Raw genomic sequence first — 11,633 nt, 5'->3', positions numbered from 1 at the left:
GGGAATAAAGGAAACGGCTCTGTGGTGGTAGGCAGGGGTGTGCAGGTTGAAGGCCAAGGTGTAAGGGCATTGGCAGGGAGACCTGTGTTCACAAATGCCACTGAGAGGGACGGCACAGTGTAACAAAGAGCACAGAGACATCTGGGCTGTTATGTAATCATAGTAGTAATAATAATAATAATAATAGTAATAATAATAATAACAATGACAAGTTTCTCCACCCCTCTCTGCCTGGTTTCCTCATCTCAACATAAGCATTTGCTACTATTACAACGAAACTTACTTGAGGAACCACCTAAAAAAAAAAAAAAAGAGTGGCTTGGAAAACAGATGGTGTCTCCTTGACAAGTTTCATTCTGATGGAATATTTTTACCATGGAGGGATTTACAGAATGAGTCATACTCATTGCCCACACGTGGGCAGATAAATAATTCCACTGTGTGAGGTTTATAAGAAATGTGCAGTAATGATGGCTGGAAGCAGATCTTGTTGGCTTTTCATTTCTAAAGAGATGGAGGAAGAGAGATGTGGAGGGGTGCAGGAGGGGGGGCCCCGGGTGAAGCCAGGCAGGGGCGGGCAGGCTTTGTACTGTGAGGGCCGCATCATCATCTCTGTCCCCAAAATATCTGAGAAAAGCAGAGGGCACAGTTAAATAGGGCACCTCCCGGAGCAAACTCTTTCTGCGGGGGTGAGGCCTTCTGATGAACCCTTCTCTTCTGAGACTTCTCAGCAGGGATGGATGGTTTTTTGAACTGTACCCTGTCAAACCAGGCTAACTCGCTCTGCTTTTTGAGATGCTCTCGGTTTCTGAGCAAAGCTGTTACCGATGGGTAAATCCTCCACAATCAGGCCAGTGCATGGAATCGGTCTTATTTTCAGGAGGTAAGGAGGACAGAAGGTCTATCTGGGTCCCTGTACCCTTGCATCCTTGGGCCATTACCGACAGGACTCCAGCTCCCCGCTACAGGCCCAAAGGGAAGGAAGTATGCTTGCAGGAAAAGGAATACTTTAGCACTAGCTTAAGTTCAGGCTACAAATCTCAGTGACCTCATGAACTGGACCAGGCCACGTCTAGTTTGGGCATCTCTGGTCTGAGCCAGTTAGAAGCAGTCCAAGTGGCCTCTATGGCTCCCTTTCTCTAGTTCTGTGATGAGTTTCTAGTCCATCTTGGTCCCACAGAGCTTGCCAGAGAATTGGAAAGGAAAGAAGGAGCACTCACTGAGGTTGAGAGCATCTTTTGGAAGCTAAGAGTAGCTTCAGTGGGCCTCCTTTCCTTTTCCCCATCCTTCCCTCCATCTCCTTCTTTCCTTCCCTCCTTCCAAAATTTACATTTTAATTCCAGTATAGTTAATCCATTGGCTTTCTAAGGAGAGAGGAAGACCAGGCTTGATTGGGCTTTGGGGTCCCTCATACTCTAGGGACCCTTGAGAAGAAGAGAAAGTCTGAAAAAAGGATGAATCCAAAGACAAGAATCCGGGGTGCCTGGCTGGCTCAGTGGGTTAAAGCCTCTGCCTTCAGCTCAGATCATGATCACGGGGTCCTGGGATTGAGCCCCGCATCCAGCTCTCTGCTCAGCAGGGAGCCTGCTTCCCCCCCTCTCTCTGCCTGCCTCTTGCCTACTTGTGATCTCTGTCAAATAAATAAATAAAACCTTAAAAAACAAAACAAAAAACCAAAGACAAGAATCCATAAAGAGAAGGTGCCAAACAACCACATCCCCTGTGAACATCTTAGAGCACCATGTTGGAGGCACCCAAGAAGGTCCCTAACTGTCCCTCTAGAGGGAAACAGGAACGATAGGGTCAGGGAGAAGCCCTTTAGCAAATGTTGAATGATTGGGGAATGAGTAGGCTGAATGAACACCCTTTCTGGATTAACATCATAATCTAAACTCGCTCCAAGGAAGTCTAACACAATTTAGAGAAAATTATAATGTGAAGGTTCCTTTAGTTCAAGGCCTGAAATCTATCTTTATTCACACCAGTGGGCTTATTTAGCAAAGTTGTGAAGGCTTATTTAAGCTTGAGAAGAAGTAAGATTCTAACCAGGCAGAATGATCACTTTTGACTGTGCCTTTTGAGAACGTTTGTATTACCAGAGTCACATGACTGCAGGGTTGAGAGGTTCTTGAAAGATCCTTAGTCCCGCTGCTAGGAAACTATCTTATGGACACATGAACACATGTGCACTGGGATGCATGTGCATCGCAGCCTTGCTGGTAACAAAAATAAGAATAAAACCATGGAACCACCGAAATCCATCAATGGGGGTTTAGGAATTAAAGTGCGTCCATATATGCAACTGGTAAAGGGGATGAGGGACAGTTGTGTAGGCTGTATCATTGGGTAAATAAAGCAAGTTGCCAAACACTGTGTGTGTGTGTGTGTGTGTGTGTGTGTGTATAATGATCTCATTTGTGCGAAAGAGAAGAATATTTTGAATATGCTTATAAATGCTTAGCACAGTTCTAAAAGAACACCGAAGAAACTGGGGACCAATTAAGTTCCTATTTTTACCTTTCAAACTGAGTGTCTTCCTATGAGCTTGTGTTTGGTATCCCTTACAAAAGTCACCTGACATCTAAAATTAAATTTCGATTAAAACATACGTTTTAAAAAGTATACCCTGTCTGCAGAAGCTAGCGCCACCAGGAGGTCATCCTGGCTGTCCTTAAACCCTCCCAGTGATGGAGAACTTACTGCCTATTAACTGTTAGAAGGCATTTTGAGCAAGCCCGCAGGTGGTAATCAGTTCCTATTAAGACAAGACCTAGGGGGCCGCCTGGGTGGCTCAATGGGTTAAAGCCTCTGCCTTCAGCTCAGGTCAGGATCTCAGGGTCCTGGGATCCAGCCCCACATCTGGCTCTCAGCTCAGCAGGGAGCCTACTTCCTCCCTCTCTCTCTGCCTGCCTCTGCTTGCTTGTGATCTCTGCCTGTCAAATAAACTCTAAAAAATCTTAAAAAAAAAAAAAAAAAGACAAGACCTAGGGACTGGTTCAGTCTGAACCCACTCTCGATCATGAGTTCATGAGTTCAAGTCCCACGCTGGGCACAGAGATTCCTTAAATAAAAATTAAAAAGAGAGAAGACCTAAGTTTCCAGGGGGGCTGATCTATCACGCCTGTCTTTCGGGTTCTGGAGCCGGACAGCATACAATTCCGACAGCTAGTTCTTGGTATTTTTTTTTTCAGCTTAAAAGATTATTTTTTTGAAGATATGAACAAAAACTAATTGGGGGAGGTACGTCCCCTGGCAAGAGCCTTCAAGAGACTAGAGGAACAGAATGATATTAACAGAGGATATTAAGAGTCTATCTCACAAAAGAGCCTTGTTTCCAGAGGAACCCGATCTGTACATGGGGATGGTACACTCAGAGCTAAAGAGCACACATGAATACAAGCACTGTTACACGGCTGGAAAAAGAAATCTTGCTAAGTGGCAGGTAGAGAGTGATGGTCTGGACCAAGTCACCCGTGGGGAGCGCCAGGTTTAGGAACCGGGCTTGGTCTGGGTTTTGAGAAGTGGGGAGTGGGGTGGGTGCAGGGGTGAGGGCTTTTGGCAGGGAAGGCAATGGCGTGAACCGAGATGGGAACCGCCAGGGACAGTGCGCACGAGCAGGTGTCAGGGCAGGCGGAAAGTGTTGGGGGGACCCCTCTTTCCTTTTAGAGGGTGACGCCCAGGGGGAGAATTATGTCCTACACAACATGGCCTGTGCGCCTTCTTGCAGAGGCTCAGTGGTCAGCCCCGTGGACTTGCCCAGGGCAGGTCTTTGTGTCTTGAGCTTGTGGGCATACGTTTCATAAAGATCCCCTTTACTGGAGAAGTCTGTAGACTGATGGGATTCTGATTTTCTACTGCGTGAAACGTGGGAAGTAAAGACAGGGACTCTTTTGGAATATTTTAATTAACTTATTTTATTATTTTTAAAAAATATTTTGCTTGTTTATATATCAAAAGTGAAAAAGCATATGATTCAACACAACTTCAAGAATGTTGGACCCCACACTTGGGTATCCTTATGGGGACTGTGTGTAGCTGTCACTGTCCAGTGCATTAAGAGAAACAAACAAACAAAGAACAAAGATTTTTCACTGAAGAGGGATGGGGGGGTTTGGGGGGGAGGCGGTTAGGGTCCTGTTTGGGTTACATTCATTCATTCAACATCTATGTGCAATTCTTCAACAAACTGGGTCTTCATACCATGCCCCCTAGCTCGTTGGCTTTCAGAAAGATTATCTAGCGAGGGTAGTTAAGTCCGAGCTCGTGGTCTCTCTCATTCTCCTCTCTCTCTCTCTCAATCTCTCTCCCCCTCTCTCACGTGTCCACTGCTCGCACACAGCAGCCGGAAATGACACATCGAAGTGAGTCACCAATGCGGCTGTGAATCACCCTGTAATTGGGGAAAGTTCTGTCCTGTTAGGTCGTGCAGCCCCTTGCTCTCCTGTTCCTAAATATATTGGAAAATTTTGAAAGCATGCTGTCCTCGCTGTAATCTCTCTGACCCACCACATCCTTTTGGTCCCTAAAGTTAGATCATCTTGACGGGGGTCTTCTCCATGGAGTGGAAGGGCCAGGACGGGAGAGGAACCACGGGGCTCAGGAAGCCACAAGGGGGCAGTGTGGGTCCCACCACGCTTGCCGCCCAGAGGGGCAGCTAGTCAGGGGGCCAGACTCCTGAGAGGCAAGACACAAACCACCAGGGAACATGACAAGCAAATACATAGACTACGTTTTTCTTGAGAGTCCTCTTTCTCTCTCACAAGCACACAAGGACAAGGATGTGATTAAATACCCAAGCACACCCCTGGCATCCCACCCTCCCCACCGGGAGATTAGAGCCAAGAACCAGGCACGCATCTCACTTCTATTCCTCCATTCCTGCAAAATAAAGTTAGTGGGAAGCAGAAACCTGCTCCTATGAGTAAACAAGTCACCTACACTCCAAAATAATATATGCACACTGTTTCTGGGGAGGGCGACGGCCAGGTCAGGGCGGGTCTCCGCCCGGGGCCGCGAGACCGTCCGATCTGGGGCGGCACAGACCTCGAACAGAAAGGGTGCCTCTCCCACTGGCCTTCTTTGGCCCGCCGCCAGCCTCCTCAGCAGTGGCAGACAGTGCAGGAGTGACAGCTACGTGCCTGGAACACAAATCGTTTCCACCAAGCACACAAAAGCTCCCGCAAGCCTTGGGGTGCCATCCTGCCGGGGTCTCGGCGGGGTCCAGGTCTGCAGACCCGGATGGGCAGAGCAGCTGCGCCAGTGGTTGTCTGAGGTTTGCAGTCTGGTGTGGAGACCCAGCTGTGCTTCGGAGGTCTCTCCGGGGGGCTCCACCGTGGAGTTTTACTGAAAGGTCCTCTTTCCCATTCCTGGGAGAGGCTGAGGTCTGGGATGCAGATTCGAAAGATTTACCTTTTTTTGTTTTTTTGGTTTTTGTTTTGTTTTGTTTTTCCCTAAAGGGCAAATGCCTTCTTTTTCTCCAGAAAAATTAATGAAAAAATATATATTTTTTTCCTTTAGAGTTCCTTCTTCTTGGATGTATCTCCAGTTCTGTCCCAGATGAGGGCTGCTGTGCTCGCGGTCAGGGTTCCATCACTTGGCCCATGAAAAGGACCGTTCCTGAGGATGGAAACGCGTGGGAGATGAGAACAGGAAGAAAAGGCACAGCTCACGCAGCCCCATGTTTATGGATGAACCGAGATGTGAGAACGTGAGTGAGCTGTTAGGAGTCACAGCTGTTGTTGTGACTAAGCTAGGGCTGGGGTCCTGGCACGGTGCTCTGTTGGTGACGGAGCGTTGTCCCTGAGTGGAGGAGGTGAACCAGAGCTCTGGATTCTTTGTCTGGAGTCCTCCTGGGGTGGGAGGGAGTGTCTACACCTGTCTAGACTGGTGCCTGAGGCAAGAAGATGGGGCGGGGCGGGGGCGGGGGGCCCGGGGGAGAGGGCAGGGGAGCATCGCGGCCTCGGCTCACCTGTGGGGTTGTGCCGCACCACGAAGAGGAAGGGTCTGTCCATGATGATCTCCTCGGGGGCCATTCGGGCTGAGACGATGATGGCTAAGAGAGAAGGAACAAGGTTCTAGAACAGAGGGACTGGGCACTGGCGCCTGGACTGATCAGCAGGGATGCCCTGACACCGGCCTTCTGGTGGTAGCCCTGGGGGGCTGTCTAGGAGGCTTGGCTGTGAGCCTTAACAGTTGAGGGAAATCCTCAGAGGCCTGGTTGCTTCCAGGAGTTTCGCCGAGACCTGTCAGCTCCTCACAAACAGCCATTTATGTAAGCCTTTGTAGAGCGTCTTGGTGAGCAAGTTCCTTAAGCTGACCAGCCACTGGGAGAAGAAGCCAGGCTTCCTTTGCCAGGTGGGGGGATGTGCTTTTCACCTTCAGGAGACCTCTGGAGCCGTCGGGTGAGGGACTGGGCTCCGAGGCCAAGTGGGCCCACTTTCTAGGCTGAGAAACTCTGTTGGGGTCGGGGCGATGCCCTTGGCATCAGGGCGAGGAGGGGGTGCCACTCTGTGAGGGGAGCCTGGTAGAGCAGGGTCACGGGGTTCATCCCAGATGTAGGCCCCTCCTGGAAGCCTTGGGCGGAGACCCCCCAGGCCTCACCTGAGCCTGACTCACCTGTAGAGGAGGACGCCACCGTGCCGCTCTCGTTCACCTCGATTTTCACTTTCTGCAGCGCCTGGGACACGTACAGTGCCTCTTGATCTGAAACCCAAGCGCATCCCAGGGCAGATCAGCTGGGGTTCTCAGAGACACACCCCCTTTGTCCCCTTGGGGCCCCCCAGTCTGCCAGCGGAAGAAAGCGGAAGGAAAATCTCCTACCTGAAAGACTGGAGAAGTCTGCCTGGTTTGGCCTGAACATGTCAGTCATCCCCAAGTTCTCCAGGGGTCCCCGGAGGTTGACTTCGCTCTCCAGGGAGAACCTGGAGACAGGAGCAGGAAACATCTCAGGCTCGGGCCTCCCCTTGTAGCTTCTCCCAGTCCCTGCCAGTGTAGCCCCCTCTGGGCCTGGCTGGCGGCCCAACAGGATGGGGACAGATGTGGAAGTGGAGGGGCGCTGGTCTTTTCAAATCTGTGTGTTAGGTCTAATAGAAATGAACATTGTCTGCCTTCTCCCCGCCGGCCCCCGCCTCCTCTGCCGGAGGAGAGGAGTCTGCAGACTGTGTTCCGGGGAGCTCATTCTGAAGAGGACTCCAGCTCTGGGCTCCCCTTGCTTCCCATCAGGGCTCTCATTCCCTCCGGGTTTCACTTTATAGGGATGGGGGTGGGGGCGGGGCAAGAGCATTCAAACCAACTAAATTCTCCCCTTTCCCCAAGCCTGGCATTACAGCATCTGGAAATTTGGGGTCAGTGCAGTGGGAGGCTTCCCTATAATTCCGGAATGACCCAACCTCGGCTTTCTCCGCCTTCTGTGCTTCTGCAGAAGGATTTTTAAAATCTCCTTTGTTGGAAGCCAGCTAGAAGCTGCTCCCGCTCCTTTTGTCTCCATTGTTTGGATGTTGACTTGAGCTGAGGGGGGTGCGAAAGGGTCTTTCAAAGGCTGGTCTGGCTCCCCACCTGCACCATTTCTCTTCGGCTGGCTGTGACTCGGTATGCTGAGGGTGGCCAGGGTGGGAGCATGGTCTAGAAAGACTCCCCGCCGCCCTCCAGTGGAAACAGGAGGAGGGAGGAGCGGAATCTTAATCAAACCCAGGCCAGAGTGTTTCCCATCAGCTTCCCACACATGTCCCTGCCTTGCAAATGTCACATCTGGGAAACTGGAGGTGGGCCTTGCAGGGAGCCCTGGGGGAAGGGAGCGGGCAGATAGAGGGGGGTTTGAGGGAGGGATTGGCAAGGGTGGTGAGAGCCAGGGGTGACTTACTTGGGCAGAACCAGGAGGCGGAGCCGTCTGGTCATATTCCCTTTCCACTGGCTGATGAGCTGGGCATCCAGGATGTTGGTGAGGGCAGAAAGAGGCACGTCTTTTTCATAGGGAGCAGCAATGAACATGCTGAGCGTGTCTCCGTGATAGGGCAGTTCCAGGATGTCGTAATAACGGCCGTCGGGGGTAGAAAACTCGGCTGCGAAGACACCGGATTGGCGCACTGATGATGGCTTCTGCTTTTGTTGGTTCTCACCCAGCACTGGGTTTTCAACGAGTTTGGTCTCCTCTGCTCTTTCTGGAAGCCAGCCTTCTAAAGCCAGCTTTAAATCCCCATTTCCCTCCTCTTCGGCCAATTCAGGGTCGTCTGGTTACCCTGTCTCCTTTTGGGCTTCTCGGCCTTCATTCCCGTGACCCCCACACCCAACCACTAATTCATTCTCATTCTTTTCTCCTTCAACTCAACGTCCACCTGTACAGGCCTTCCCCCTGCAGGCTTTGTGAGCCCCCCTTTGTAATCACACTAGAAACACTCGGCTGGAGACAGAGGTCGGGTGGTCATATGTGGGCTGGAGGGACTTTCTGGATGTCAGCTTTGTCTTGCATGAGCTAACGCTACATTTGGCTGCTCCCTGCTATCCCAACAGCTCCTGTTTGAGGAGTCTTTGGCTAAGCTGGGCTATATTCGGGACTTTCTCCTCCCTGGGAGGGGATTCCCCCCCCACCCAGGGGGATGAGGTATAGTCGCGCTGGGACTTTTGGAAGAAGGTCTTGAACTTACTGTAGTTGAACTTGTTGGTCTGAGCCATCATGGGCACGGAGACGGTGCTGCCATCAGATTTGTGGAAGAGGCGGTGGTGGGTGCCCGACTTGGGGAAAGGGGTCTTCCACTGGCCGTTGAAGTAGAGGGCATTCACCAGCATCAGACGCGTCAGCTGGTCCACAGTCCCTCTGCCCAGCAGGTCGCCAATCATGCCTGCGAGAAAGCCAGGTGAGCGGTGACGGGGTCAGATAGGTTTCAGTGCTATTAGGAGGTTTCCTTCAGTCCTCAGATTGGATGTGTGTCTTTGAGGCAGACTGGGGGTGTAAGTGAGTGGGGCTAGCTGTGTTCAGCCTGTTCTGTCTTCCTAAGCGTCTCGGGAGAGCTTTCCGCCCAGCACACACTCTGCTGCTGGGATCCCGTCTGGGATCAGACTCAGAGAGAAGTCTTCCCTAACTTTGGCTCTTCCCTTGCTTTGCTCCCTAAGCTGTAGTCTGGGAGAGCTGTGTTCTTGTTCATCTCTCAGCCCTTTTGAGCACCCTTAGAGCTAGCCCATGGGAGGGCCTACTTATGAAAACAGAGATGCTCTGATTCCTAGAGCGCCTGACCCGTCTACGGAGAGGAACACGCTGGCAAGGAGACACTGGGGTGCTGGGGATTTGTTTCCTCTGCGGGCCCTCGGGCCTCCTGTCCCTGCCGGCTCACCTTTTGTGTGTCGCTTCACCCAGTCGTTGATGATGAACCTGGCTCTCTCCACCTCTGAGAAGTCCACCTGCTTGACTGTGGTTTGGAACAGCCTGAAGAAGTAGGGCATGAAGCCGTGGACCAGCTTCAAATCCCGCTGGACGAAGATGGCGTCCGCGGTACTGATCTCATCCTTGTTCCACGGCCCCATGAGTTCCTTGTACAGTTGGCGGAGGGCAGGTGCCATGCCCTTCTCTGTGCCCGGACAGGACAGAGAGGACACGTTAGCTTATGTTAAGTCAAGGGCGCCCCTTTGGGCCAACTTCCCCCCACGAGAGAGGCCCAATCCTGCCGGTCTGAATGGGGCTTTTCTTCTTCCTGGGGACCTCTGGACGGAGATACCCTTCCGAATCTTAATCTCTTCTTCATCTCCCTCTTTTCCTCAAAAATCTCAGGTCCCCACCCTTTTGTGGGTTCGAATATTTTTCTCTCCTTTTAAGTCACGAACGCTACTTTTTTTTCTTATCGGCAAAATAGCGATGAGAAACATTTCACCCACATAATTCGATTGAACCCTCACGGCAGCTCTGTGTGGGAGATAATTTTATTGTCCCTCTTTTGCAGATGAGGAAACAGGTCCACAGGGGATGAAGGTGTGCAGGGAAGATGGGGCACAGGAGGTGACTTGGCTCAGCCGGGGCTGGCCTTCCCCCTGCTTCTGGTTGGTGATGCCCCTGTCCCAAGAAGACAGGGTGAGCACCTGCCCGCCCCGAGCTCTGCCCCATCTCTCACCATCAATCTGGAACCGCATGGCCTCTTGGATCTGCTGCCGGGTCTCTCCTGCTGTGGTCAGCTGCAACATGGCCAGGACAGAGGCCACCCCATAGGGGGAAAAAACCATGTTGCGGTCCTTGGAGGCCTGTGCCACCTGCTTAAACACTTTCACTCCGAAGTCTGTGGCCAGTTCCGCTGCCCGGGTCTCGTGGAGGTAGGAGGCCGATGCTTCACCAAAGACAAGGGCCAGGCCCAGGGCAAGGCAGACTGTAGACATCTGCATCCTAGAGCAAGCGGAAAAGAATCTGGTGAGGCGAGAGTTCTGGAAGAGGCGTGGGTGGGGCGGGGAGACGGGCCACCCCTGCCAGGGGACCCTGAGGGCCCCGATTCTGAGCCTTTCCCCTCCGTCTCAGCCCCACGGAGCCCTAGGTGCCGTTCTACCTGTGGGACTCCAGCAGCCCCCTAGCAGCGCCCTGCAGTGTCTCTCCCTTTGGAGGGGCGGGGAGGGCAAAAGGCTACATTATAATACTGCCTTTGATTCCCATAATGCTTTTAGTTCTCTTCTAATGTTTTCACCACTCTTCATTCATTCAAGTTAGCAGGCATGAAAAGCCCCTTCCCAGAGGAGGGCGGGGAGTCCTAATGCAGAAGGACAGAGAATCCAGGCCCTTGTTTCCGGGCAGTGGGGTTGTGGGTCCGGCCCCGCCGCCTTACATCAACTCAGATCTGCAGGTCTCCAGTGGAGAGAAAAGAGGAAAAGCGGGGATTGTGGATGGAGGGCATGTCGTGGGAGGCGTTTCGCAGAGGAGCCTTCTTGTCCTCAATCCGAGAAAGAGACGGAGAGGTCTGGTTTTTTTCTCTCTTACCTGAAGTTCTCAAAGGTGCCTTGTGATTGCTGGTCTGTCCTGCTGCTGCTGCTGCTGCTGACGGTGGCGATTCTGTTGCCCCAGAGGGGGTGTGGCTCCCTTGACAGTGCTCTTGGCCTCGCAGCCAGACGCAGCTGTGTTCCTCGGCAGCCTGCTACCTCCCTTTATACCACTGTGGGCAGGAAATAGATGAACTCATCTCAGCCCCACCCACTTTCTGGATCTGGAAGTCCGGCCAGGCCCCCTCTGCACCTCCCTCTGCCCGACTCGCTGAGGCATGTGTGTGCGTGCTGCTCTGTGTGTGTACGTGTGTGAGGGGGGTCGGGAACAACTGAGCAAACCCTACTGGCCTTGGCCCAAGGGCTTCCCTGGACTTGCCCCCCCTCTGCCTGTGCCCTTCTCTTTTGAGATGATCTGCTAGCTTGACCCAAATACCCCGTGTTTGCAACGACCTGCACGGGAGAAGCAGTTTACATTCCTTCCTTTTCTTTTGGAGAAACGGGTTGCCTCCCTCCTCTTGGCCTCATCCCAGCGGCCAGAGGGCACGGAGCGTGCCCTCTGATTGTCTGGGTTTTGATTGTCTAGGACAGGAGCACACAGAGGACTCCCTTCCGCTTTTTTTCCTCTTCCCTGCCGGGGGCCCGCCAGCCCGTCGATGATACACAGCTGACTCTCCCACGTCTCCAGACTC

At 52.4% G+C, this 11,633-nt stretch overlaps 1 protein-coding gene across 1 annotated transcript; it reads right to left on the bottom strand.

The window, feature by feature from the left end:
• Positions 1 to 3,896: 3,896 nt before the first annotated feature.
• Positions 3,897 to 11,090, bottom strand: SERPINE1 (serpin family E member 1). The gene is made up of 9 exons (XM_044233881.1): positions 10,943 to 11,090; positions 10,095 to 10,360; positions 9,324 to 9,557; positions 8,640 to 8,834; positions 7,859 to 8,057; positions 6,820 to 6,920; positions 6,616 to 6,702; positions 5,969 to 6,052; positions 3,897 to 5,616 (listed from the first exon to the last, which is right to left on the bottom strand). The coding sequence occupies exons 2-9, from the start codon at positions 10,357 to 10,359 to the stop codon at positions 5,579 to 5,581; spliced, it is 1,203 nt and encodes a 400-aa protein (XP_044089816.1). The 5' UTR covers position 10,360; positions 10,943 to 11,090; the 3' UTR covers positions 3,897 to 5,578.
• Between the last annotated feature and the right edge of the window lie 543 nt (positions 11,091 to 11,633).

Source organism: Neovison vison, chromosome 14, assembly GCF_020171115.1.
Source record: "Neovison vison isolate M4711 chromosome 14, ASM_NN_V1, whole genome shotgun sequence".
NCBI classification, from domain to species: Eukaryota; Metazoa; Chordata; class Mammalia; order Carnivora; family Mustelidae; genus Neogale; species Neogale vison.
The sequence above is the reverse complement of the archived record's forward strand: the minus strand, read 5'-3'. Positions and strand labels throughout refer to the sequence as shown.

What these genes read in the sequence shown, in the direction of transcription:
- SERPINE1 (XM_044233881.1), bottom strand. Translation starts at nt 10,359, where the DNA reads ATGCAGATGTCTACAGTCTGCCTTGCCCTGGGCCTGGCCCTTGTCTTT. An exon ending in GGTGAAGCGACACACAAAAG is followed by an intron (nt 8,835 to 9,323) that starts GTGAGCCGGCAG and finishes GCTTTCTCGCAG; the next exon opens with GCATGATTGGCGACCTGCTG. An exon ending in GACCAACAAGTTCAACTACA is followed by an intron (nt 8,058 to 8,639) that starts GTAAGTTCAAGA and finishes GTGTCTTCGCAG; the next exon opens with CCGAGTTTTCTACCCCCGAC.